At 43.1% G+C, this 27325-nt stretch overlaps 1 protein-coding gene across 2 annotated transcripts; it reads right to left on the bottom strand.

The window, feature by feature from the left end:
* Positions 1 to 371: 371 nt before the first annotated feature.
* Positions 372 to 25365, bottom strand: WDFY1 (WD repeat and FYVE domain containing 1). 2 transcript variants are annotated; one of them, XM_033068716.1, is made up of 12 exons: positions 25284 to 25365; positions 17460 to 17527; positions 16683 to 16756; positions 15427 to 15481; positions 13959 to 14109; positions 11416 to 11528; positions 8967 to 9093; positions 7341 to 7446; positions 5878 to 5979; positions 5006 to 5136; positions 3942 to 4050; positions 372 to 3240 (listed from the first exon to the last, which is right to left on the bottom strand). In XM_033068716.1, the coding sequence occupies exons 2-12, from the start codon at positions 17464 to 17466 to the stop codon at positions 3181 to 3183; spliced, it is 1035 nt and encodes a 344-aa protein (XP_032924607.1). In that variant the 5' UTR covers positions 17467 to 17527; positions 25284 to 25365; the 3' UTR covers positions 372 to 3180. The 2 variants fall into 2 exon arrangements, with proteins under 2 accessions (XP_032924607.1, XP_032924606.1); XM_033068715.1 differs by lacking the exon at positions 25284 to 25365 and adding an exon at positions 23464 to 23687.
* Between the last annotated feature and the right edge of the window lie 1960 nt (positions 25366 to 27325).

A 27325-nucleotide genomic window follows, 5' to 3' on the forward strand; every position in this document is an offset into this window, starting at 1 on the left:
ACCTCAGACAGGTCCAAGGCATCTCAGGAAAGGATCCTGTGGTACTCTGTAGGTAAGAACCTTTGTAGAGCCCTGAAGGGGAGCCAGATGAACCAGAGAAGACGTCTGTATGAGCTGGCAAGCAGAACACAGGATAGGGTTACACATCCCTAACTGGGATCACACAGCAGTTGCTCACCTCTCAGCTCAGGGGTTCATTTTGGGCCTTTGACCTGCTGCAGTTCATTCAGTTCCAATACAACACAGCCAACAAGTTCTCCCAGGAACCTACAATTTGTACATGGGGCATGTAAAGGAAGAGCCAGAACACAAAAGGCAGATTGTGCTTTCACAGGATAGAAAAAAAAAATGGATCATCCAAATAGACTAAGTGAATATCAAGAAATATTTTATTGTACATGTAATCAAAGTTTAAAAAACAGACAAGGCGGAGCAAAGGACAGATTTATCTAGATTCTCTTAACTATGCAGGGTACAGAAATACAACTAGGAAAGAATTAGCACATATTAGTACCCTTTGCTCCCCTTCCCTGCCCCAATGGAAGAGGTTACACAAGCGAGATCTGTAATGCTTCAAATCAAGGCTTCTCAGTAATTGCACACTTGAGCTGACATAGTTGAAGTATGTTCAGTTTCATGAGAGAGTGTGTGCCTTCAGAACAGTTGTTTATAAACAAAACTACTCTCTCTCTAGTGGTTTGTGAGCATTACTCATTCAACACCAAGAGTATACTTAAAATACTAATGATTTAGTGGCCATAACTGTCATTATATCTGAACCAACACTATCTTTAAGTATATCAATTATAGAAAATAGATTCCTTAGGCGGTAGAGAATATATTATCTCATGGCAAAAACATAATGTAAAGAAGCAGAGGAAGTATTCACAGGGAAGGGAGGGGGGAGCTGTGTGCTGAGCAGGGGCACATTGAGTAATCAGAACTAAAAAAGCTGAGTTCTGGAGTGCTAACTGCAAAGGAGTCACACCTCAGCATCATGGTATAGGTTTCACAATATCTGGGTTGAAAAATATGGTACTCATTGCACATCTACATCTATCTCCCAGCTTAACTCATGCCCTAGATACTCCTAACCTATTACAGTGGGATATTAAACAATTCTAGCACTGTAATTCATGTTCTGCCTTACATGCTGCGAGAAAGAAGGCTTCTGTTCTCTTCCAGAACCAGACAGGACAAAGTCTGAAAGTGAATGCAGAGAATTATCAGAGCTTATTCACCCCTGCAACACTTCCCTTTTTAGTTCAGAAGGGTGATGGCCTTCAGAGCATAAAGCTGCAACTGCTCTTCCAGTACAAGCTCATTTTCTCTCAACAGCTTAAAAATAAGCCTTCCCAAAAAACCTAAGCTATACAGCATGTAGCCAGAGTTGAATCAAAGCAGTGTGACAAGTGCTAAATCCTAGATTGAAGGCAAGATAAGTTTTGGGATCCCCACATAAGATGGTTTTGTTTATTCTTCAGTGCCCCAGTAAGGCTAGCAAACTAAAAACTCTTCACACAGAACTTCCATAGAAGTTTTCCATGGGAAAGCAGACAAAGTAACAGTAACTATCATATGCTGTATTCTAATGCCCTTTGGAGACTATCAGATTTTTGGCTTAAAATGCAAGTGGAATTATGATGTATTAATGATCTTAATATTTTTCAGCCTACAGCATGGTCCAATGCAGATTATTAGTGTCAAGTCACCTAGGACTTGAATTCACTAATACTCATAGCACCACTTGATTGTTGCTGTAAGTAAAGACAGTCTAACCCTCAACTCTTCTGCCAGAAAGAGAATATTTCCTTTGATAATTGTGTAACACCACGCCACACCAGCTGACCTATCCTTTTTTGTCCTCATACATATTGCATCTGTTTTCTGATCAATCTTAACAGCTCCAAGCTTAAACTCTGTGACATATCACCTTAGCTTCCAAAGTTACAAAATAAATTCTCCTTTACGGTATTCAAATGCAGGAGATTCACTCAACTGACAAACCAGCTTACTGACAGTATCTCTCACTAGTTATTTACTTTATGTGCCAACTGCACAGTCATAAAAGCCTCACAGCTCTTCTTCAGACTTCTCAGCTTTGAAAGAGGAAAGGATCAATATAGGTATCTCAGGATTAAAACTCCTAGGTGCAGGGAAAAAAGCAGCTGTTCTGTACCTCAGTAATTATTGCTCAGTATTTATCTGTTTTAAGCAACATCAAGACAGTATTTGAATTTATGCTGTACTTTAGCAGAGACAGGTTCCCTAACATTAAAGAACATCAGCCTTTCCACAGAAAAAACATGTCTAAAATTTAGCTGGCCATTTTTTCTTAACCGTTCCTTGTAACAAGGCAGATTTGTTTAGGTTTCCATTCTAACAACATTATAGTTGTCAAAGTACATGGCTCATACCTGTGGCCAGTCTTTAGAGTAGGTGGACTGCACGTTTTCATAACTACAGTAGCTTATCAGCTATGCTAAAACACGACATAAAAAGCCCAGAATTGCTTGCAGACTCACCAGCTACCTACAGAGAACAGCTGTTCCACAAAAGTGATTTCACTAACAACTGAACTTGAAGACAAACACTACAAGAAAGCCAATAAAGGATCTTGTGTGATCAAAAGTTCTCTTACTATCTCATCTGAAAGAAGTGACCTTCCCTTTTAAACTATCTCCTCCTTCCATAGGAATAACCAACATACCTTTTGGAGGCAATTTAGACAGTGACTTCTCGAAAACATTTCAACAGAACGGCTTTTTGGAAGAGAGAATAAGTTATTTTACTATTTGCACAAATTGAATTTACTACACTCATTTTACTCTGGTGATGTTTTAGCTACAAGGTAACTGTACAAGATATATCAGCAGAGATAGCACATTGTTAACACTACATATGTAAACTGAGAGACAAGAGGTCCTTCCATCCAGGTGTCATATTGCAGATAAACGTTTTTTGTCAGTCCGAGAGGCTGCGGAACCGCACTTCAGCACCACGGTGATTCCCGGGGAGCCCAACAGAAAAGCTGTGCTCTACAAGGGTGACTGTCCATCCTGGAACAGCAGCAGGAGGAGAATCAAGCAACCAGTGTCTGCAGTAATATTCTTGAGGAGGATTCCATTCATTGGGTGAATATTGCTGTACATAAGGTGCATAAACCTGCCACAGAGGAGATCAGCGGGAAGAGAAGCCAGTGGCAAGGCTGCAACCAACTACTGGCGTCATGTCCCAGATCTGCAAGACAATTGTGCAGAATAATTACACAGCATTAGTACCAGACTCGTAGGTCTTTCTGAAGAGGCATAGAAGCAAAGACATCCCTGGACCTAAGGTAACAACTCCTTTCTAACCTGTGTTTGAAGAAAATCTCAGAGTTACACCAGCCTTACAAACCAAAAGCCAAATTTGGGGTTCAAGAGTTTTCTTGCCCTTCTGTACGTCTGTTTTAAGAAGTGCTATGCAGTTTGTCACAAACATGCTTAGAGCAAAACAAGGGCAGGACGGCACAGTCTCAGTTCTGACACACATGGTGAATGTAGAGCTCGGGCACAGTGAGATTCTGTATCATTCTGAGCTCCCTGTCACTGTCTCCTAACAAGAGCTTTCAGGGGCCATGCTCCAAGCCATGGAGCTCAGAGCAAAGGAACCTGCACATTTCCTCAGATCTGTGTCTTTAAGGCGGCTGGCAGATTCTCCTGCTGCCCATGTCTGCTGTGTTTGTTCAGACACACAACAGTAACAGACCCAACAGCTGCACTCCACAGTGGAGTTCTGAGTCATTTCCTCATTCAGCTGTGGAAGAACAGCCTAGCAAATACAATTCCTTCTTCCTACAATAGATAGCTTGTAGCAACAGTGGTCAGAAAGAAAGAATATACAAAAATGACTCTCCATTAAATATCTCTTAGAAATGCAGTAAAGAGATGCAGTGGTACCTTCACAATCCGGTCGCTCCCACAAGTCACCATGAGCCCCCTGGAGATGTCCATGGACATGTGTGAAATGTTGTGTTTTCCTTCATGAAAGGTTGCCAAGGAAGTACGGCTGCACAGGAACAATTGAAATGAAAGCCAGCCATCAGATGAAGTTTCATGGCAACATTATAGCAGTGCAAAATAAAAGAAAATTAAGTTGCTCAAGTACTAATAAATCTATTCCAAGAGCTGCAGTGCCATATTAAAGGGGACAGAATTAAATTAGCAAGTCACGCTAAGGCACTGCTTGTGGAGTTGTACAGGTGTGACATTTCCTGGCCTTCTGCAGCATGACTGTTAATAATGCTGGAGCAGAAGTGGGACACTGAATTAGCAAATATTTCCACTCCTGGATAAAGTCAAACTCAGCTACAATTTTCCCCTGCTGGCTACAAAAGCTAACTAGGGCACAGCATCCCACTTTTCTAAAAAACCCAACTCCAAGCAAACAAAAACTCACAACAAATGAAAAACCCAACAATACAACAAAAACCCCAAACGCTCCCAAAATTTTCACATCTGATTACTCTGTTCATATCAAGAAAAGGGGTTCCTTCATTTCTATGACAAGTTTAATGAGACAGCAAGTTATGTTTAACCTGATTTGCTTGCATGGGGAAAATAATGTCGAGCTCTGAAGAATAATCCCAAATTTTTTAGAAAGTGTACATGAACTAATGCATATGCTGTAGTGCATTGTCTGACACCCACTTAGCAATGTTAAGTGCAATCAATAGCTTTTAACTAAACTGAAACGTTGAGACAAATATATCTCAAGTTTAGAACTGGACTCCTGGAAAAGAAGAACTAACAAGGATAAAAATGCTGTAATTCCACATCTGATCCAAATGTGCTTGCAGAGGCAGATGGGGGAATCTCTGCCACCGCAGCGCTTTCAGCATCCAAGGCCTAACAGCAGAGAGTCAGCTCAGTGTGTTCTGTAGCACTGTGTGTGGATGTGGAGCAAGCCCAAGGGTTTCTGCACACCAGCAGTGTTCTACAGTTTATTACTCCCTAATACTCACTCTTCATCCTTGATGGACTCAAAACAGGAATCACAGACACGGACCTGGAACTCAAATCCCATGATTGGGTAGCTCGACCGTTTGGTGCTGCACTTGCCACACACTGCTTGCCCACATTTTCTGCAATGATGCTTCATGGAGGAAGAAGAAAAGAAAAACAAGTCACTATACTATGTCACCTGACCACCATACCAAGTGTCCACTGAATAACAAAATCAACAAAGCTTCTGTTTGTGACCTGTTAGAAGGCAACCTGTTAGGAAATGCCCTGTTTCTTCAATCAGAGACCAACATCTCTGGAGTTCTGAACAGTTGTTTGGAATATTAATGGATTTATCTCCATACTCTCTTCTCCTGCAAGCTCCTTCTGGGAGAAGGGGAAAAAGAGGGTTGAACAAGCAACCCAGTTAAAAACAGTCTAAGGAAGCCACAAACAGGTGAATGTCTTGGGCCTGTCCAGTCCCTTCTTAAAGAAAACTACCTGGAAAGCTTTCACATTCTGGTGCAGCGAGAACAGGGCCATTAGCGGTTCCCTGGAGTGAGATCTACATGCTTAGTTAAGGGGCACTGTGTGTCATTTTACACAACACTTGAGGATTAGCTGTCCAAGTTCCAAATGGGAACATTCAGAGAAATCCAACAGAGTGCTCCTAGCACAGCCTGGTTTGACCTGTGACAGAAGTTTGATGCAACACTTTTGCAGAATTTGGAAATGTCTTAGCAGTGCCTGGAAGCTGTAGCTTCTCAATATACCTCACATCAAAGCAGCAAAAATACCAAGAGTTGAAAAGATCTACCAGCCTTAGTGGTCTCCTGTTTACATTTTGTTCAAGTGCTGAAGTACAGCTAAGCACTGAAACCAGACATCTCACCTGTCTCAACCCTATCGTCTTTGTGTCCCACATTTGCTTTATATTCCAGAAGAAAGGCTGTTCACACTTCTGACAGGAATCACTTTCTAGCCATTGAGGAGCCTAGAAAAGAGCAGAAGATGTAAGCAATCAGAATTGTTTTCCCTCATACAACAGTCAAGGAAGCTTGTTTTAAGAACCCCAAGTCAAGTCATACTTGAAAAGATGCCCTGGTTCAGTTCTGGATATTACAACAATAAATTGCCTAAAGCATAGTACAAATAAAGTTTAGCACAAAAGCCCCAAGCTCAAGAATACAATTATTGGTTACCTACACACCTCCTACACTTTTTAAGCCTACAGGAATATGTTATGTTACTGCCTTAGTAACAAAACTCATTCAAACATCTAAGTTACTAGCTAGACGCGACTAAGTACTTATTAACACTCTGCAGGCATTCAAAGGCTGCTGCTCTGGTTGTCTGAATGACTTTTAAGGACCAGTGTAGTCCAAACTATAGAAGTTGTGAGGCAGTAATCCCCTCTAAGAAAGGGGGTGTCCAGAAGTAAATTCTATGAGGAATTATATTTTCTACTTTCATGGGATTGCAGTTTGAAATAATTAGGAACTCATCTGCATTTTCCATCCTGCCCACATCTTCGTTAAGCATCCCTTCTCCCACCCACACACTTTTCTGCCCATAAATGGACTAGGCCAAATGAAAATAGAGCTTTTACACATTTCAGCTCTCTCAGATACTTTAACTGAACATCCCTGTAAGAGATAGAAAGAGAGGCACAATATTTTTAGTACACAGATTTGAATTTGAACATGTATATTCTATACAGCTTCATACATCTCATGAGGAAGTCTCCCTGAGACTTGACACGAGGAAAGCTGGAACAACACAGCATTTTTTCCTTTTCAATTCACTTATATTGCTGACAGTAAGAAAGTAAGAGCATTCTCAGTTGCACCACCATGGATATGAACTGATGCAGAACGAAAATGTGGCCAGGTCAATTGGTGTGTACTGAGATCTTTTAAAAAAAATGTTGTCTGAGGACTGAACCTCTGCTTCTGAACTGCACTTCAAAATCTGCCTCTCACTTCTTTACCTGCTTTGACACAAGTTGAGAACTTATTTCAAGACTATTGAAGCACAATCCATTGGTTTCTTTACTGCAAGAGTTTGACTGCTTTAGATTGTTCCAGAAGCAAAGGCCACAGGCTTTCCAGTGAACCTGTTGTCTCTTTGAGATAAAACTCTAAGCAGTCCCAAGCATCTCCTGCACTTTTCCTGTCCTTGGCACCCACTTGGACAGCATGGATAGGCACTAGAACAGAACAGGTTCCAATAATATCATTCAGCTTTAAAGTGTCAGACAACATGAGGAAAGCAGCCTGCAGAACTGACTAAGGAAACCCACATTAGTCTCTGAAAAAGAGAAAAAAAAATCTTTGACCTATGACATGAACTTACCTCTTCTCGGCTGATATCCATGTTCCAAACAGCAATTCCCCCATCAGCTGAACAAGACACCAGCTGCCGTGTCAGCTGGATGTAGCAGATAGCCTGCACCTTGTCACTGCAAACAAAGCACACACTATTTACCCACAGGTATTTAAACAAACCTTGGTTTCCCAGTAAACCCTGATTTATACCTGTAAATAAAGATGCTGAGGAAGCCCAAAACTGATTTCCAGTTTGCTAAGTCCACTAAGTAGAGCTCTGAGGATGAGTGAACAGATGCTGTCACCTGAGCACTACCCTACCATCTCAGGATGTTGTTGAGAGTGTTCTTACAGGCCTGACCAGAACACCAGAGGTACAGTCCCACATTTACATTTGCTGGCAGTAAGCCCTGATGGTGAACTGAGTGTCAATTGGCTCAGAGTGCATGTGCAAATATTCTTCTGTGTTGGCAAGGAGAGCCACTTGTCAAAACAGAGACAAATAAAGAGAAATATTTGTTTCAAGATGCAACTAAGCAGCAGAGGTTCCACTTTTTCTAAGAAATCACAGTAAGTCAGGCTGTAGCTGCAAAGTATGCATTCACCAATAAGACAATTGAATCCTAAAGAAAGTAATGGCAAAACAAAAGTCTGCCTTAAGAAATTAAACAAACAATCTGAGTTGCATCAAATTGCTTTGCAACATCTAAACTGAATTCAAAAGTCATTCTGCTTCTCAGAAGAACTTTCTTTCCCATTCAGTATGAAGAGAACCTGTTACAAGTCTTCACCAGGACACATAAAATCCTCCAGTTACTGATTTCAGTTACCTTTTTGTAACCAAGACTCTATTATTAATTCTTTAAAATTAAAGACTAAATCCTCAAGATTTAACAAGAGTTCTAGGGCTAAGACTATCAGATCAAAGGTGGATGGAGACATCTATGGAATTAGTCAAGAGGTGAACAACACTACACAAATATCTTTAAATGTAAACAAGATCTCTACTACCAGTGCATTTTTAAGTAGAACTGCCTGTTAAACTGAATTAGAGTCCTACATTTAAAAATAGCAGCTAGTGTGGGGTCTCTAAAAATTAAGAGTTGATTGTTACAGACAACTACCTCAACTTCAGGAGAGGGGAGACATGACACTTTCTCAAGTTGAAGAACTACTCCTGTAATTCAGCCAATCAGTTATCACCTCAGTGAGAGAAAGACAGAGAACAGGAACCTACTGAAGCTTATTTTGTATGTGAAAATGAACATATACATATGTTCATATACATAAAGGTTCTAGCCCTGCTCTCACAGGTAACTCAGTGCAGTATTTACAATACAGACACATGCAATTTTTACATAAAGGCCAAACCAGATGATTTAGGCTTTTTACCTACCTCTTTCTATAAACTACTTCTGTGTTACTTCTAAACCATGGTAATAAGAACATATTCAATATGAACAAGAAAAAATATTCATCAGTAAAGCTTTCCTAGTACTGATTATCCTTCTTCCCCTTCAAAGTACTCAGGGTTCTGCAGAGTAATTTTCACCATTATTCACAATGACTCAAATATCTTGCTACGCTATTTAGTCTTCCTGGGACTGTATGTTCATTACAGGACATGTAGGAAAAATAAGGCTCCATTACATACTGGTGTCCCTGGAGCAGCAGCGTTCGCCCCTTCCTTCCACCAATATCCCACATGATAATGCTGTGGTCAGAGGCACCTGAGAAGAGCAGCCGTTGGACAGGATCCCACCACAGGGAAGTGATGCTTCCTAGGAAAGAACATTCTGCAGTTAGATGGAAGGGACTGGCTCCCCAACACAGTGATGGCCTCCTGGAGCACTAATGTGAAACACGAGGTACTGCCTTACTCCAGTAACTTAATGAAAGCCTTAAGGCAAAGGAAGCATCCAACAGCAAAGTGCAGTCCTGACAGAGAGGCAAGGAGTACTGCACAATACAACAGATGTCCCTAAGATACAGCATAAGCCAGAAAGTCTGAGCTCTGACCCTTGGATTTAGTAGGTGATTTTAAGAGCTGCCAGGCTATGTGAGCTTTGGAAGATGGAAGTATTAACACTTGCCAAGCAGAAACCAGTGAGGTGATTGGTCAGTGCTTGCAGCACAGTACGCAGTGTTCTCAGGTAAAGCAACTCCCTAACAGCCATTTACAACCTTAAATGGACTAAGAAACGAAATGACAACTTCACTGCTGTTAGCAAATCTGCCACTACTCACTAAATTACAAAACTAGATTTCAGAAGGCCCAGTGTAACTGTGAATTAGTCAGGGATAGAAAGAAATGAGTCATCTGAAAGTAGCAGCCTTGTACAAAACCCATACCCACAATGCTAGGGTAGCCAGGAGACTAGAGGAATAATTTTGTTACTCATGCCACCTATAGTTGTGAAGTTGAGACATTTTATTCCCTTTCAGAGATCCTTCCTTTCAAAGAATCCTTCCATTGCTCAGTTGTCATCAAAAGCCTTCTTAGTCCAAAACCAAGACAATGAATAGTAATTAGAGCCTAAATCAGTTCTTCCCAATGCTCTGAAGCAAGAGTTGTTTTGGGTGTTTTTGGGGTTTTTTTGCCTTCTTTAGGGCTATGCTGCTTTCAGACTGACCCATTTGGGAACAGCATGTGCACCAAAAAGGCACTAACTTGGAGTATTATCTCAGCGTTACACAGAGGAGGCTGATATACATGGTGAATTCTGGAAGCTGAGAACAAACTCTGAAATTATTTAAATTGCAAAGCAAACACTGCTTGCTTATGCAGTCACACTTAGCAAGAGCTAGAAAGCAAACAAGATAAAATCACACTTGAAGTCTGTCAAACACAACTGCACTCAAAGAAGAATTAGATGCTATTTAAGTTTAGTTACTAGATCTTGACAATATTACACAAATATGGTGGAGGAAAAAAAGGTTAGATTTGCTTTAAAAAAATTTAAAAAGGAAAAAAGATTAAATAACTAGTACTATACCAGTTGAAGAAAAATCTGTTTCTGTCCCTGAAATCATCTTTTATGCTGGTCTCAATTCTTGTTTTAAATATCACAGTTCCCATGTGGAAATATATGAGCCAAAGTTGGCTGCTGTGTAGACAGCACTGCTGAAGTTGGTGCTTGGAAGCCCACCACAACTCAAGAGACAGAACACACACTCCAAGAAAGTGCCACACAGACTGACTGCTTTCAGACTAACTGTAACATCTACCAAGAAGTTGCATTTGAACACAGACCAGTGCAAAAGCACAGAGAAGCAAAGGAGTCTCTAGGGCCAAGATAATTACTTTACTCTAAACAGAAACAATCTGAAATTCTCCTTGAAAGCAGGAGACATTTATCACTTGAAAATCTCAACTTGGCTTGTGCATTCAAAACCAGCTGTATCATTTTACAGTCATCTGTAGATCAGGAATCTACCCAGCTTTAACAAAGCCTACTCTATACTTCCAGTTGTTAAACAAGGCAGCCTTTTCCAGTAGGTCAGAGACTCATGACCCAGTAGTTCATCCCTACCCACATGGAAACGGTCAGCTGATTTTGAAGTTGCCAGTACCACATGGGAAAAGGCATTGTCTTGTTTATTTTTCTCAGCATTGTATTAAGTTACACATTATTCTGTGATTTGCATCTTGCCTTACTCATTGCAGCAGATGGTGGCTCTGTATCGTGTTATGGGCCACTTGATTCTTCATTTGATAAAAAGATTTCAGCTGTGCTATAGAGGATGAGACATTTGCCTTAGACTAGGCACGTTCTCCAATGTTAAGGGGACTAAAGCTTTTAAAGGTGGCCATCTAGTGGATAACTTGTGTTTAACATAGCACATGTTTACTTTTATTTTCCATCTATAATAAAAATATCTGTAGGTATCTATAAGGCTAAGATTTCCCTTCAGCAGGAATGTGTTTGTTCTTTAACAGGAAGTCAAGTACAGCTTTCAACAGCTTATGATAACTATCCTGGACTGGCTTCTCATCCAGTATGCACCCTTAACAGGCAGATATGCAACTGAACATCTCACCCCAACTTACCAAGAGGTAGCGTATCTAGGACAAGTGGCTTTTAGACAAAGAGTTAGTTTACCTTCATGCCCTTTGAGGGTTGTGATAACTGAGCAGGTATTCTGCTCAAGCTTCAGAAGAGTGATCTGTCCAGAATAATCACCAACAAACGCATGCTGAGTTTCATGATCATATCTGAACACCAGTCAAGGAGAAGCTTCATTTGTTCAGAGGATTTTACATGACTGAAACAGTCGGCTATAGAGTCTAAAAAAATTGGAAAATAACACTTTAATACACCAGATAAATATTTGCATGACCACTTCTAAAGAACATACTCATGCTTGTCTACAAGCTGCCAAAACTCAACAATGCAGAGCTCTCTGTAACCATTAGGAGCACCACACTGGACATTGGGCAGCATTCAGTCTTACCTAGTACCTTCTCCAATAAACCCTTTGTTTTCCAGCATGGTAGTAGTTTATAGCCTCAAGAGAGGAAAACCAAGACACAGGGATGCTGACCCTCCACAGTGAGTTAACCTTACAGTGGAAGTGCACTCCCAATGTTCTACCTATTGCCAAGGTGAGACTGTCTAATTTCTTGTCCTGTTATCTGGACTTTCCACTTTACCAATGCAGGTCCTTGAGTGTGGTATTGAAAACTGAACTAATTTCAGAAAGGATTCTGTCAGCTAACACTGAAATACAAGCCTCACCAAGTCCTGACATAGGATCCATTAACAAGGTGGCACATTGGGCAAAAGCATTACACCTCATAACACTTGGTTTTTGCCACGATGCAACTATGAACTCCAGAAAGCAAAGCTTGGCAAGCCAATGGAACTAGATAATTTTCTGTTTTTGGAAGACTTTTGTTATTCAGAATATAATCAAGAGTTGTGAAAGACCTATGCAGTTGACACCACATAACCCAAGAGCTGTGTATAAACTTAGGTGTCCTCCTTGAACCACACAAAACCAAGCAGGAGCTAGAAAAGTAGCCTCTAGTATCCAACAGAAAAGGCTAACTTTAAAAAGACAGTCTAACAAAAAGCCTACCACTCTAAGTGAAAATGCAGAGACCTTGCCATCTGATGACATTCCAAAATCTCTTAAGCCTTCAGGATCTTGAGATAAACAATTTGCTTTCAACAAATCCTCTAACTCCCCGAACATGTGACCTTTTCTTCATCTTGGAAGTTCAGGCTTGCCTTATCCCCACTAATCCAGTAAAGAATAGGCACTCTGCTGTGTTTTTCAGAAGCTTACACATAGGATCATTAACAAACAACTTCTAAGGAACCTCCTGAAAAGGGAGGCCAAGCACCTAGTACGCACACCAGCAAGCTGGTTCTTCCAAACACAAATCCACAGGCAGATCAATTTCAATGGATTTTCAAATGTCACAGTCTTCAGTGGAAATTTATTTTTATATTGATATAAAAGGTCATAATATTTTCTCCATTTTAATAATAAACTGTGTCATTATTTGCAATAGCATTAGCTATAGAAGCCACAGAATTCAGTGAGGCTCAGTCTGTTCACCAGACTACTGTGAGTTGGTCTCCAATACACACATCAACTTTAACCTATTCTGTGCTGCACTCAGCTGAGGTGAGCTGCACCTGGAAAGTTTCGTGGCACACAACTCCCCCAGACTCTAAAAAAGAGCAGCAGTACAACAGTACAAACCTGACAGTTCTTCAGTCACATCAGCCATCTTCTGCACAGGTGGGAAACCTCAGAAGCCCAGACATGCAGCTGGCAACTGAGTTTTCCTCCCAGCTTCTTATCAGGATACAGGTATGCAGCCACTCTAGAGAGGGCTTCATGTTTTCAAGAGAGGTTGCTGACCAATGTTTCAGTTTTTGAATCTTGCTACTTCTAAAATATTATTGCCATTAAACCTCATACAGCAACCAATACCTTCAATTACTGTCCAGCCACATCTAAACTGCCACCATTAACAAGTGCTAAAAATAATTTTAGAATTTCCAGTATTTAACTTGCTTTCAAAAGCTTTGATATGTGAACTACCTTTCATGCTACTGGGTTTGTAAGTATTTTACATAGGGTAAAGAATGCCCTGAAGTACTTAGAGCTGAATAGACAACCAGAGTGTCTAAACTGCAAATGCTGCAGTTAAATGTAGTCTACAGAAAGCAAACTGTACACAAATCACTACTGGTGAATAAAGTTTCAATGTACCTGATAGCTTAAAGATAGAAAATATTAACTTGAGCAAAGACAAAAAAATTGAAGCAGTCCAAAGGGTTTTCATGTTTTATGCTCTAGGAGGACTCAAAAGCACACTGGCATCTGTTGACCAAAGTGACTTGCCCAGGAAGTCTACAAGCTATAGATAGTTACAGCCACGAGATGCTACAGACACCTCAAAATCAGGAACTAGTACAGACTGGGATTTCTGCAGCTCAAGGTCTCTTCTGCTATCTAGTAAGCACTAACAGAAATAAAGGTATTAAACTTCTAATGAGAATAAGGGTTAGCAGACTTGCAAGAGATATCCCTCTACGTTTTATACATGAAAAGCTGGGAACAATTTGAGGTAAAAGAACAAAATACTCTTCCAACTTCAGGGCAGCAATCATTTTTTAAAGGATACTGTAGACATGAAGCCCAAGAGGTGAAGTAATGTCTCCCCAGCATGCTCCCACTCCTGGTGCACATCCAGCTGATACACTTGTCATGACCTGTGCTGATAAGCCACTCTGATGCCAGGCAGAAAGTAATAGCAGACACTCGATTCTGGTGAGCTGTGAGAAGAAAGAGATTCCAGCTATTTTCCCCCAAAACTCAAAGTGCTGTGTACTTCCATTCTAATTTAGACAAACAGAGGTTAAAGACAATACCTAGGCAATGCCCCAAGGAGACCTTTTAACATTATATTATACTTGCATCTAGGCTGAATGAAAAGGTTCCTATCATTCTGTTCAGCATTTGCCTTCTGAATAGCTCAAGTGAACCAAACCCATCACTCAGCTGATGTAAGCCTTTCTCCCAGAGACAGAGGAGCTGAGTTCAGCCCAAATATCCAAGTTTAAGGAACAGGCAAACCTTCAGCTTCCTCTAGTTAGCTCAGGACTTCTGGGAGTAATGCAACACATGTAAAAACTAATTGCTTTACTAAATTCATCTTTTCCTAACCTCAGAGAGCTGTGCTCACATTCATAATTCTAAGTACCTGAAAGGATATCTAGCCCATGGCATTCAAACTGCTTCCTGTGACAGCAACCAAATCCTACCCAGCTTTGTTGAGAATGCCACTAAACAAGAAGTTATGCATGCTTTAGAAAGAAGCCTCCCCTGCCCCCCAAGATGCAAGTCAAATCATCTCCCTTAGGACAAAGGGAGGTTTTGTTGCTTTAAGAACAAGGTCTTTTTCTCCCAAGCACGAACATTGCTTCTATCGGTGTCAGGGAGTCACAAGACAAACTGCACGTTGTCTTGCTACATAATCTGCAGTCTTTAGGAGCTTCCTTCTGGCCTAAAACATTCCAATTTTAATCAACAATTGAGTTTTGTATTTCTCTAAAGGATGTGTAGACAAATGATGAAATTAGTATCTCTATAAATATCAGAACAATCCCATAAACCCTGTTTCCCACATATTGGAAGAATAAGCTCTTTTTCATCCCAGTGGTTCTCCTAGGATGACAGAGAAGCTATGGACTCTTACATTGAGCTGGGAGTAACCAAGCCCCTTGATTACAAGAAGTCAGGAGAGAAATTGCAAATACCAAAATGCACCTTTAGAAAGCTCTTACACCAAAACTCACAGTGTACAACTACTTCACCAGAAGAGCAAAATCTGAGCTCACTACTTCTGGCTCATTACACTTGCAGGTTAATGATGTAGTGGACTTAATGACAATGACTACAACTTGGTCTCAGTTGTCTGACAGAACGTTTTTCTTATGGCAGTTATGGCCCAACTAAGTGACAACTATAAGGTCAGTCAGAGTTAAGGCATATGTGGATTTGATTAATCTGTGACGGGGTCCAGTTTCCCAAGCATTGTAGATACCTTCCCTTTACACAAATGTTAGTGTAGATAGTGGTTAACAGTTTACCTGGATAGGTCTTCACAAAGTTCATCTTATTAAAGTCCTCAGAAATATGAAACTCCTAAAAGCAAAGTGAAATTGTTAGAAGATACCACAGTGACGTAAGCAACATTGATACCCAAAAAGAAGCAGCAACCTCACAGACCAAAATTTGCATAGCAGCAGTATATCCCACAAAAAATGGGCAGCTTCTGGGGTTAGAGCAAAGCACACTGAAATACCAACTGTAAATTAAGGTTTTAAGTGAACAGAATTTTCAACAGGGAACATCCTTTCAGAACTGAGTTTGCTGAAATGAGATTACAGGAAGAGGTAAGATCTCATTTGTCCCCAGCAGAGGCAAACAAAACTGTATCTTGTAGAACTTAGGATTTGCATGTTTTTGACTTTACAATGGACAGGTTTGAGTGACAGTGTTCCCTATTTGATCCATTAGACTTATGAAATTTCATTAGACTAATGAAATTTTAAGTTAATTTCAAGCCTCAGCTTGAAATTTCCAGTAGTTATCACTAGAATTCTATGCAGTTCTTTGTAGGCTATTCATAGCATTTATCTGTAGAATCACTCTTTATGACACTCATGCAGTACCCTGGCTCCTTATGGGGCAGTTATTATTTTGACCTTATTTTCATAGAGAAAGGAAACCATTAAAGCATCTGAGAGTCACAAGATTCCCCTCCTTTACCAAGAGGGGAAGAATAAAACCCAGTTTCTTTTCTGTCAAGTGTATGCTCTCCAAGACAGGGACAGCAATTACAGTAAGAGTATAGGAAGAGAGAAGAAAGAATTCCCAGCAAGAAAATAGATGAACCCAGCCTCTTACAATTTTAGAGCTAGTGTTGATTTCTACATCATAAAAAGATCTGAAACAAGCAAATCTAGAGATGTGTGCATGACAGCATACAGGCAGATTCACACTCCTAGCCAGGGGTACACTAACTGCAGTTCACAACCCCTGTTAGAGCACCACCAGGGTACCCTGGCCAGCTTACTGTACTCCCCTCAAAACCACTCCTTGGCAAAGTGTCATTGTTTGGGTCCACTGCTGCACTACTGGCTCAAGGGCTCACATCTAGCCAGAAGCACCTTTGCTTTGCAGTCCTCCCACATACATCTCAGCTGAACTGTCAAGAAGCTCAGCCATTTAGCAGTAGCTGCATTCCAAAATGAATGGAAAGAAAACAGACTATCAGCTGCCAGCAACAAATGGACAATTTGAGCAATTCTAACCTACATTCAGAAGAAAAGTCACAACTTACCATGATTGCTCCATTATCCTGGCCAACAAATATCCGTCTGCTGTCATGATGATAAGCCATGGCAGAACATGGTGCTGTGAAAAAAAGAAAGCACATTACAGTACTTAAATAGAGGTATTAGCATACACATGGGTTTAATAAAAGTCAATTCTTTCACTCAGGACAAAGCTATTTAAGTAGTTTGATAGAAACTTGTCTGCATAGCTTAGATCCCTTGGAAAGACAGTTCAATTCCCATGTGTGAAGCTGAGGAACATGACTACTGTAACTCAGACATACCAACGGGAACCATATGCAAACAGGATTTCCTGCCACAAGGTGCAAGAGGAATTTTACACAGGCTGAAAGCTGAGCTAACAGCAACAGCTGGTTACACTTAAGAACTTGAGCTCACTAAAATTATCTCAAATGCAGCCCTGAAAGAGAAGAATGTACACCTTGGAAAGCTGGGAGTATTGTTATGTCTCAACTTTCAGCTAGCAGTTAGAAAAGCTCACTTAATTGGCAGACAAGTTATTTGCCATCATTTAAGGGACTTCCAGCTGCAGATCCACAATGATTTACCTGGTGAAGGATGTGGTTGACAGAACACTGCCACAGATCTCACTTACCATGCAGCTAGTTTCAAACCAAAGTCTTATCTAGATTTGCCACAAAGCTCCCAAAATCAATATCATCGAGGGAATCCAGCCCTTGGGGAAATGAGAAGGAAGTATTCCTACACACAAAACCTATACTGTGCCAGGCCACCACTCACCACATCCATGTTGTACTTACAAGCCATGGTGTGATAGATGCTGGGCCAGTACTGGCCACTGTCTCTCTTCAGCCATACTCGGATTGTCCTGTGTCATGGGAAGAGCAGGGAGAAGGCAGCTGTAAGTGCATCACCCCTTGCATCTGAACCACCTCATTACTTATGCATCAGCTCCACTCCCCTTAGCTTTTGTGCTACTCAAATATAACAGAGGAACAAGGCTAACAGAAATAACAGTACTCAAATACTGCTCTAACAAGAATATTAGCACTAAGAATAAGCACCCTTGGATTTGGAAAAATTTTCTTCAAAACTATTTATACATGAAGTTTCAGTAAGTATGAAATGGAAATGCTACTTCAGCTCACCTCAGAAATTGCTACAAATTGCATCCCTTTACCTCCTTCTTGGCTCTGGTTAATATAAGTCAAATTCAAATTGCAGAAACTTTCTATCTTTCTATCTAAGTGTCTGATACATAAAAAAAAAGAATCACAAATAATTTCATTACAGAAATCCAAACTTTTTAATGTTTACAGCATCTCTATGTAACTCACCCTTCAGCAAGCCAGATACTATTAATAACAGAAGCACCTCATCTTCTAGACCAGCACATCACAGACATCACCATCCCCAAATATTAAGAAATTAAGAGGACAGCATATCTAACTCAGTATTACTTCCTCTAAGCCATGCCTCTAATCCTTCATGTAGGAAGGCAAAGGACAAGCAATGTTAGTTGTTGTTGGTTTGCACTGCTTCTCTGCCCTAAGTATGATCAGGACTGATGAGCCAGTGAAACACAAACTGAAAAGCTGACCACTTGGACAGCATGCTAAGCTTCTTTATAAAATTGGTTTTAGTTTGCAAACTTCCAGAATCATCTCTTGGAAGAAAATTATAAGTGGTCTTGAGAACATTTAGCATTATACTACTCTGATGACTGTCAAATCCTGGGGGGAGGGATGTAAGACTATCAGCAAGGAAGTGGAAAGCTACTGTCAATTAAAAACATTCTTACAGCAGACACACTGAAGAGACCATCAAGAAGTTAAGAGCACACATGTAGACAGCGTTAAGGTTAAATTAAGTCCTCTTAACATTTCCTCTCCAAACCATTGTTTGCCTTTTTGTTACTGTTTAAATCACACTTCCTCATTCCTAAATGATCTGTAAATATATGCACCTGGAAACACTGTCAAGAGGCTTCAGAGATGAGCTGTTCTATTTGCTGTTAGCTAATAAAAGTTCTGGTATTTAGAATTCTCTAGAAAAATACTAGGGGACTGATTATTAGAGATCATGCAGGATCAACAGTAAAGAATTTTAATGAAAAGAGCATAGGATGGGACCAGTGTCTTGCACCACAATCAGAACTTTTCAGAATTTTTACTGCTCAAGATACAACAGCAGCATTCTAATTTTGCAATCCATTTAAAGGCTTTTCTTTAAAAGACCACTCAAAAGTAAAGCAGATAATGCCCTTTAATGTACTACTTTTTGAAAGCTTGAAAGCAATACAGCTGAGCATACACTGCCCCATACACTGCTTTTATATCAAGTTACCTTTTTACTAGTTTAGGGGCATACATACATTAGTCCAGTCCACTAAATATTTTGCATTAAGATTGTCTCTTAACAGCTTCCTCTTGACAATAATCAACAGCCTGACTTAAGTCACCTCTTCAGAAAAGCAGTTGCTATTTCTTGGTAACACAAAATATGGGGAAAACTATGTTTTCAAGTCATTCTAATGATGTCAACCTAATAGCAGAGGTTAGCACATATGCACCTTTATCAGCTTTTTACCTTGCTTTGTAAAGCAGGTTCATCATACTCAAAGTGTTCTGACATCTCAGATGGTGGCTTTCACCCTTACTAATTCAACTCTTTCACTTCTAGGCAAAGTCGTGCAAGTATTTTTTATTTTAAAAAATTACATGATAAGTTATCATGGTGATCAAAATCATGTATTGCTGATTTTTAAAAAGCAGACTTAGTTTCCTCTCAGTACTGTGGTTAACTGCACTAAACTAAAGGAATCAAAGATTTGTTTTTCTAAGAAGTTATTTAATGCAAGTATAAATTCTGTGTTGATCATCAACAAACCAGTCCCCCAGTGAAGTCGCAAGCCTAAGCAAACAGCTGCAAGTTAGCAAAATTAACTTCTGAAAGCTTCTTATTTTAGTTTAAGTAAGATTTAGACTCCACTTGCCCCATGCTTGCAAAGATAAGCTGTCAGCTTTATATCTAATTATATAAAGCTCTGACTGAGCAAAATTTGAAGATACTGTTTTATAGCAGTCAGCAAGTGACCTGTGCCAAAACGCCTCTTCTCCCTGATTCCCTCCTACAGATCTGGTTTTCTGATGCATCTCCTTATGTTAGGACAAATTAATTCGTGAAATACTAGTTCTTAAAGGACTAGAGAAGTCCTCCAGTAATGCTGCTCCCACAATCTCTTTCAGTCACTCAATTGCTTTGTTATGACAACTGCTTTAGAGTCTTTAGCACCTTCTTCAAAACTAGGTCTTTAATGGAGAATCCTGTGCTCAGTACCTGAGAAGAGCTGGCTACCAGTCACTTCTCCTTAAACATTTCTTACTAGGGGTCTAGAAAGACACAGGGTTGTTTGACAGCAGTCTCAGTAAGGATGCAAAAATGCTGAAACTCATTAAGGAGTACCCAGAGATAGATACAGACTTTTTTTAAACTGTAGACTCGGGTCTCTGAGAGTGGCAGGAGGAAGCAAAACTTTTAAAGAAAAGATTATAAATTACCTCCAAACTTCCCCAACATTCAGTATTGAACCAGAAGCTGCTTTCAGCTGGCCAGCATGAACCTTTATAGAAGCACAATTCAAGGGGTTTTGACGTAGGATTTTTAAATATAATACAGACACTCAAAAGCCATCTTCAAGCAACACTGACTGTGACCTTACCAATTTCTAAGAGTTTTTATTGTTCTCAATCACTGTTTCATTTACAGACTGAGTAAGCACCCAACAGTGCTGGAGAAAAACCTTGGGGTTTGAGAGCAGCCACAATGCTGTGTTCCAGCAGTGTTTGTGCTCCTGCTACACGAAGTGATGAAAGACCAACGGTCAAATCCAAACCTGTTCCAATACCAGCACTGCTGCAGGTTGCTTCACAGCTACACCAGCCCTGTTCCCAGCACTGCATCTTCCTAACTCCTTCAAAACAACAACTGCATTCCTACCCAGAATCAGCCACTGACAGTTGTTTTCCAAGCAAGAACAGAATACTGCCTCTTTCTGGTAGTTTAACTAAACCAAAAATATTCACACTATTATCAACCTTGTTGCCAAAACAGCATGAGGAATCTGGTTTAATCACAGTGCAACGGAAGCTCAAAGACACAGCTGATAGTTTTTATCAAAATTCTGCTAAAACTAAAACATGTTTTGACCAATATTTAAGTTACATAAGCAAAAAACCAACAAGAGCTAATACTGTACTTTAAGTAGCTACTGATGGTCACCAAACACCAGCCTTGAAATGTGTCAGTGACTGCAGAGCTCCTGTTAGCCTGTAGTAAATGCATTAATTTAATCTTGCATTTAGGGTCTTGCACACAGCTTATCATCCCTCAGCATTCCCAGCTGCAGCTGGAAACACTCCTCCTGCCTCAGCTATTTGTCTGCTGACGGACACACAGCAACAATTCCCAACATTGTCTTGCAGCCAGGGTCAGACAAGATGCCAACAGGGACACAGAGTTAATCATCCTTTCTAGATAAGTTCTGAGAAAGCTTCACAGATGGCAAGTGTCCTGCTGAAAAATCCAATTTGGAAAATTAGCTCTTTGTCTCCTGCAGGCACTTTTGTTTCCTTTTTCATCTTTAAAACTTATTTTTAAAATCATAGAGTTTTGTTGGCATTCACAGATCTACTACAAAATTTGTTGTATCCTCTGAAAAAATGAAACCATTACTTCTCATTCTAGGAAACATAATTTAAAACAGAAAGAACTACAATGCATAGTTCTAATCAGAGAATAGTCTACAACATTCCCAGAGAATGTTTGTGCACCAATGTTTTCCTCACTACCCAACTTGTAAACACATTCCTCTGACTGGCTATTATGAAATACTTGACAGCCTTAGCTGCATTAAGATGTAATAAAAAATACTTCAGCCCTGTTCTTAGCACACACAGCAACTCTTTTGCTCCTTGTACTCTGCACTTTGCTGCCAGTAGCATAATCAGTTACGCAGTATTGACACCTACACCCCACCTGTAGTGAGCAAACAGGGGAGCACTGTTTGACAACATGTCGAACTGCAGGTGAAAGCTCTGATGTACTGTAGGAGGTATCCCAGATTAGAGCTAATACAGTGCAATGGCTTCTGAAAGTTTAAAGATTTAAGTAATTTCTCACAGTGAGACAGGTGACACAAATTCAGCCACAAGCCCACAGATTCACCTGGAAATCACACACACCAAAGATGGGCAGTGGCTTCTGCTCTCCTTGAACAGGTCTGTATCTGACATCAAAACCTGCCCAGGTAAAGATGCAGCTCCATCCTTGGCTCTTATCAGCAGTGTAAGCATGCAGACTGCTTAACCTTCGGCACTAGTCCTTGAGTTTAAAAGCTGGCACTGTCTGCCACAGGCAAGCCTCTGCAAGCCTGTACCAAGAAACTCTGTGAAGGCTGAGCTCCGATATGGAGTCTTAAAAATCACTATTTCCTCTTCTCTGCTTCAGGAAGCCCATCAAAACAAACCGAACACAAACACAAACAATCACATCTAAGTGACTGGAAGGAAAGGAAGCTGCCCATTGCCGTCCAAAAGCAGTTATCCAACATGTACTGCACAAAGCCATCTTCACAGGAAGGGATGACATGAACCAACTAGACAGCTGATCTGTTTGCACTTTTTGACCTAAAAATAAATGCTTGAAGACACAGTTCAGATCACCGTTGCTCTGCTGATTTTTAGCACTCATACCCTCCTATTTCTCACAAGGTCAAGCTTTTCAAACAAAAATTCATGCAAATATTAATGCAAATTTAGTTTCTAAAGCTTTATAGCATAACAGTAAAATTATCCCTGCACCAGGCTACACCTCAAAGAATGCACTTTTGTACTTTTAACATCGTTCTTTCAAACGGAGCCATAGTTTCTTAAGAAGCATCTCCCATCCCTTTTCAGATTTAGGAGTCACTTTCCACATAGCACGGGTGAAATTCCATCTCTCGCTATACACTGCAGACCCCTCACCACACTCTGCTGGCCACAACCCTGTGTACTACCTACTTCCTCATTTCCACTTTGCTTCCATCTGAGAAACTGCTTAATGATGTTACCAGCTTCTGTGGCTGAGCTTTCACATGCTATGCGAGCCAGCGCCGAGAACCAGGGTTAGACTCTGAAGACACCTTCCCTTCCAAGCAGAAAGCACCCGAGCTCAGCAGCTCATCACCCCTCTCCCCTCAGATCTGCCAACTCACTCCCCGAGCGGCTCAGCCAGAGGGAAGCAGGTCTGGGACCTGCACACCGAGCAGAACGGGCTCGTTCCGACCGGAGCAGCTCGGGCAGCTCCAACTCTGCCGACAGGCAGGGGAAGCAGTGACACACTGCAAGTGTTGCAGCCAGCAGAGCGGAAGGCCGAGGGAAGCATATTCCCTCACTCCCGGTTCTGCTCACAGCCTCTGCAGGACCCATTCACCCACAGTGCGAGCTGTGCCCTTCCAGCTGCTGGGCAGGGCCAGGGCAGCGCGCACGGAGCACAGCAGCTTCTTCTGCCGGCGGGACAGAGTCAGCCCCGCGTCCCGCACGGGCGGCCCGAGCCAATCCTCCCTCACAGCTGACGGCACCTTCCTCCCTGGGACGGCGGCTCCTTCCGCGATTTCCTTACGGCTGCAGGCACGGCGTCCCTGCGCGCCCCCCGGCAAAGGCACAGCGCACACACGGATTCCCCTCAGCAGCCCCCGCTGCCCCGGCTCCCACCCCAGCCCACGGCCCGGCCCTGCCCGGCGGGGAGCGGGCCCCGCGTCACCTGTCCTCGCCGGCCGTGATGACGCCGTCCTCCTTGGGGATGAGGAGCGCGGCGCTCACGGCGTCCTGGTGCCCCTCGACCTTGCTGAGCAGCACGGGCCGGCGGCTCTGCGGCCGCGAGTGGATCTCGGCAGCCATGGCCCGTAGCGCTGCGTGTAGCGGCGCCGCCCCGCCCCGCCGGCCGAGGTGTCCCGAGTAGCGGCGCAGCCCCACGCGCGCCGATGGCGTCACGGGCGGGGCGGGCCGCCGCCGTATTCACTGGAACAGAAGGGCGGGGGCCGTATGTCATAGAAGAGCTGAGATGGAAATCTGGCTGTGGGAGCTCCGGCCGCCTGTCCGGGATGGGACGTGTCCCCTCGCTCACACACGGGTTTCTGTGGCCTGGGCCGCGGGGCTGGCTGTGCTCTCCCGTGGGCTCTGTCCAGGAAAAGCCGTCGCCGTGACCCCGGCTCAAGGAGCCCAGTCGCTGCCCATCCCCGCTGGCATGGGGCCACGGCAAGGCAGCAAAGGAAAAGCTGTTCCCCCTGGAGTAATTAACGGAGGGATATGGGCTGAGGCAGGATGTGTAGTCACAGGAAATACATTAGCTCCTTTCTGTCTGTTAAAGCAGCTGTAATCCTTCATCCTATAAGTTCTTAAGCAGCTGGATTGTGCTGTTATTTTCTCCGTGTTCACTGCATGGGAATGTTGGCCACGTAGCTGGGTAACCAACGCAGAATTCTTCCCCTCGGTGCTTGGTTTTTGGTGTATATCTGAACAGCAGCGTTTGGATATAGCCAGCACACACTGGGCTTAGCTGAGAACCCTCACTGGGAGCTGGGTGAAGCTATTTGTGCTCTGGATGTCCCAGACAGACCTGAGCCCAAAGAGATGAGCTCCAAGATGAGGTGCAGACAAACCTCCTGGAGCAGGGTGCTGGGGATTTTACTATTTGATAAGCTGTCACAGACCATGTCCCACACCTGCAGTCAGCAAGGATGAATGAGGCTTCCCCAGAATCCTGGGGGAAGGCAGCAGACAGCAATTATCTTTCCCCTGACCTGCCCCAAGAGAGGAATTTTGTAGCTGAGAAAGCCAGTAAGGGAGATTGGCTATACAGCAAAGGAAACAGACACAGGAGGAATGGGTCCAGCTTGAAGCTTTTAAGATACATCTGGTGAAATCAACACTCTGTTTTGCCTCAGTTTTTCCCCACTTCCTTATTTTTCCTCTGTATTTCCAGTCTGACTTGATCACTGAGGACAAGCCCACTCCAGGGCTGGCCTAACAAATCATCCTAGTCAGGACAACAGGCAATGACCACTTAAGCAAAACACCTGGCATAGCTGGATCTAAAATCCTCCAAACAGTATTTCAGTTCTGGACCACGTTTGCTGTGCAAGGTTTCCCTGTGCTTTTGCATAGCAGTGCAGTGCTCGGCCCAGTGGGCGTACCTGTAGTCAGAATGATAATCTGTGATCCAAGCAGACACCAAAAGCCACCTTGGTGCCCCATGCTCTGGTTATTAGTCAGACTTGTACACACCTATTCCTCTGCTTTTTAAGCCTGACCTGCTTAGCTCCTGCGGGTTGTCAGAAGTGAGTTCGGCTCTCTGCCCGAGGAGGGGAGGACAGTGCTCTCCACATACAGAGGCTTCACAGCAGCAATTCTGAACAAACGTGCAGCTCTAGGACAGCATATCCACAGGGAAATGCTTTCAAGAACTACTATTAAAACCCTTTATTTGATGACTAGTGGTTACTAGCTCTTTTTAACCTCCCTTTCTTATCACATGAGACATTCCCTCTGACCTCATCATCTGCTACTCATCATCCTGCTGACCTTGGCTAAGGACGCGTGGCGGTATTTCGGCTCGGAGGTACATCCATCCTTCTACCCGCTCTTCCGTCTCCTGGCTGGGCCCCCCCCGGAGGTCCCGCAGGAGCGAGGGATGTGCAGATCCCCGGTGTTTTCTGCTTGGTACGCCAGGGCCCCGCCGCGCCCCGGCTGAGGGAGCGGCCCCGGCCCCCGGCCCCGGCTGAGGGAGCGGCCCCGGCCCGCGCCGTGCGCGCAGGGCCGCCAGGGGGCGCTGCGGCCGCGCCGGGCCCGCGGCTGAGGGACGGATCCGCCGGGACACGGGGAATGTGGGAATAGTGGGATATGGGGATATAGGGACAGAGATATTGGGACAGAGGGACAGGGGGACCGGGGATGTGGGTGTATGGAGAGACGGGGACAGAGGGAGATGAACAGGGGAAATGGGGATGAGGACAAGAAGATATGGGGAGAGAGGAACAAGAAGACACAGGGAGAAGGGGACGGGGACAGCAGGATATAGACATATGGGAAGTTGGGGACGGGGAGATGGGGCCAGCAGGAAATGGGAAGAGGGTGACGGGGACCGTAGATGTGGGGAGAAGGGGACATGGGGACAGGGAGACAGCAGGATATGGACACAGAGACAAGAAGAGGGAGAGGGGGAAAGAGGGACAAGAAGATACGGGGTAATGGGGACAGGGGTACAGGGACAGCAGGATATGGTGATGGGATATGGGGAGAGGGGTACAGGGAGGCAGGAGGATATGGGAACAGGCAGAGAGGGGAACACGGGGAAGTAGGATATGGAACAGGGGGATATGGGGACAGGAGGACACGAGGAACCTCCTGCTGGATCACTGCCTGATGCAGAGGCTGGCCAGGCAGGAAAGCCACCTGGTTCAGCCCCTCTGCTTGAGCCTGCTGCTTAGAGGACGCTTTAAGAGCTACCAACAGGAAAAACAAAAACCAAAAACCAGAACAAAACTGTTCAAATGCCATTATTTTGCTTCAGAATAGATTTAGAGGGGCTTGGGGTACTTTTCTTTGGTTTTTAGGTTGTTGTTTTGGTTTGGGGGCTGTTTTAAGCCCAAGGTGGAGCATTGAGGGTGGCACCACTTCTCAGAAGGAGCGATAGTGCTCCATCCCCCCAAAGCCCCATTGCTGCTGGGGACAGCTGGCAGCCAGCCCGGTCCAGGACAAGGGCCAGGGGTGACACAGGGCAGTGCTTCCCATGGGCACACAGCTGCCAGCAAAACCTTCACCAGGCCAATTGCAGTGTCCTTACCTCAACCATTTCAGGAAAGGAGAAGAGCCCAGGTTGGTCAGATACAGTCCTGCCTTCCCTCTTCTCCACCACGTGTTCTGGTCCCAAACCAGCCTGCACGCATTAGTCTGGGAGTGAAACAAATGCTGCCTGTGATCCAAGGAGACAAACCCAGCCCTTCTGTCTAGGAGAGGGTGGCTCACAGCCAGTGTAATTAACTGATGGCCACAGGCTCCAGGTGCTCAGTACCCCAAAGAAAAATCATCTGATTCACTCCCTGTATTGCACAAACGCCTTTCAGGAGCTCACACATTTAATTACAGGGAACATGGTGCATGAGGAACCCAGATCCAACGTTCAAGGGAGATGCCATGGATTTAGCAACCCAGAAAGGCTTGGGGAAGATAATCCTTGGATCAGGGTTGATTGTGCATTGGAAGCATTGCTGGAATGAAAATGACACTGTATTAATGCACAATGCATGGCACATGCATCCCAGACAGGGTCTAATCTTTCTTCCATTCTGTACGAGTTATCCTCACCATGGCCTTGAAAGCAGAACTTGCCATCCCTGGGAACTTGAGCACTATCTGAAGAAAAGAGAGGACAGCACAGCCCTGAGCTGGCCATCTTGCTGTAAGCTGGCAACACACACCCGTCAGTACTCCAGCAGCAGCACAGAAGTGTCATCTACTAAGTGAACAGTGCCCACCTGGCCATAGCAGCAAGCTCAGAAACAAGAGCAAGGAGAGTAATGCACTTTGTCACCAGCACCACCCTCTCGGGGAGGAGGGCAAGTACA

This window comes from Catharus ustulatus, chromosome 10, assembly GCF_009819885.2.
Source record: "Catharus ustulatus isolate bCatUst1 chromosome 10, bCatUst1.pri.v2, whole genome shotgun sequence".
NCBI classification, from domain to species: domain Eukaryota; kingdom Metazoa; phylum Chordata; class Aves; order Passeriformes; family Turdidae; genus Catharus; species Catharus ustulatus.

What these genes read in the sequence shown, in the direction of transcription:
- WDFY1 (XM_033068715.1), bottom strand. Translation starts at nt 23,600, where the DNA reads ATGGCTGCCGAGATCCACTCGCGGCCGCAGAGCCGCCGGCCCGTGCTG. An exon ending in ATCACGGCCGGCGAGGACAG is followed by an intron (nt 17,528 to 23,463) that starts GTGACGCGGGGC and finishes CCCATGACACAG; the next exon opens with GACAATCCGAGTATGGCTGA. An exon ending in GAGTCCATCAAGGATGAAGA is followed by an intron (nt 4,051 to 5,005) that starts GTGAGTATTAGG and finishes GTTCCTGTGCAG; the next exon opens with CCGTACTTCCTTGGCAACCT.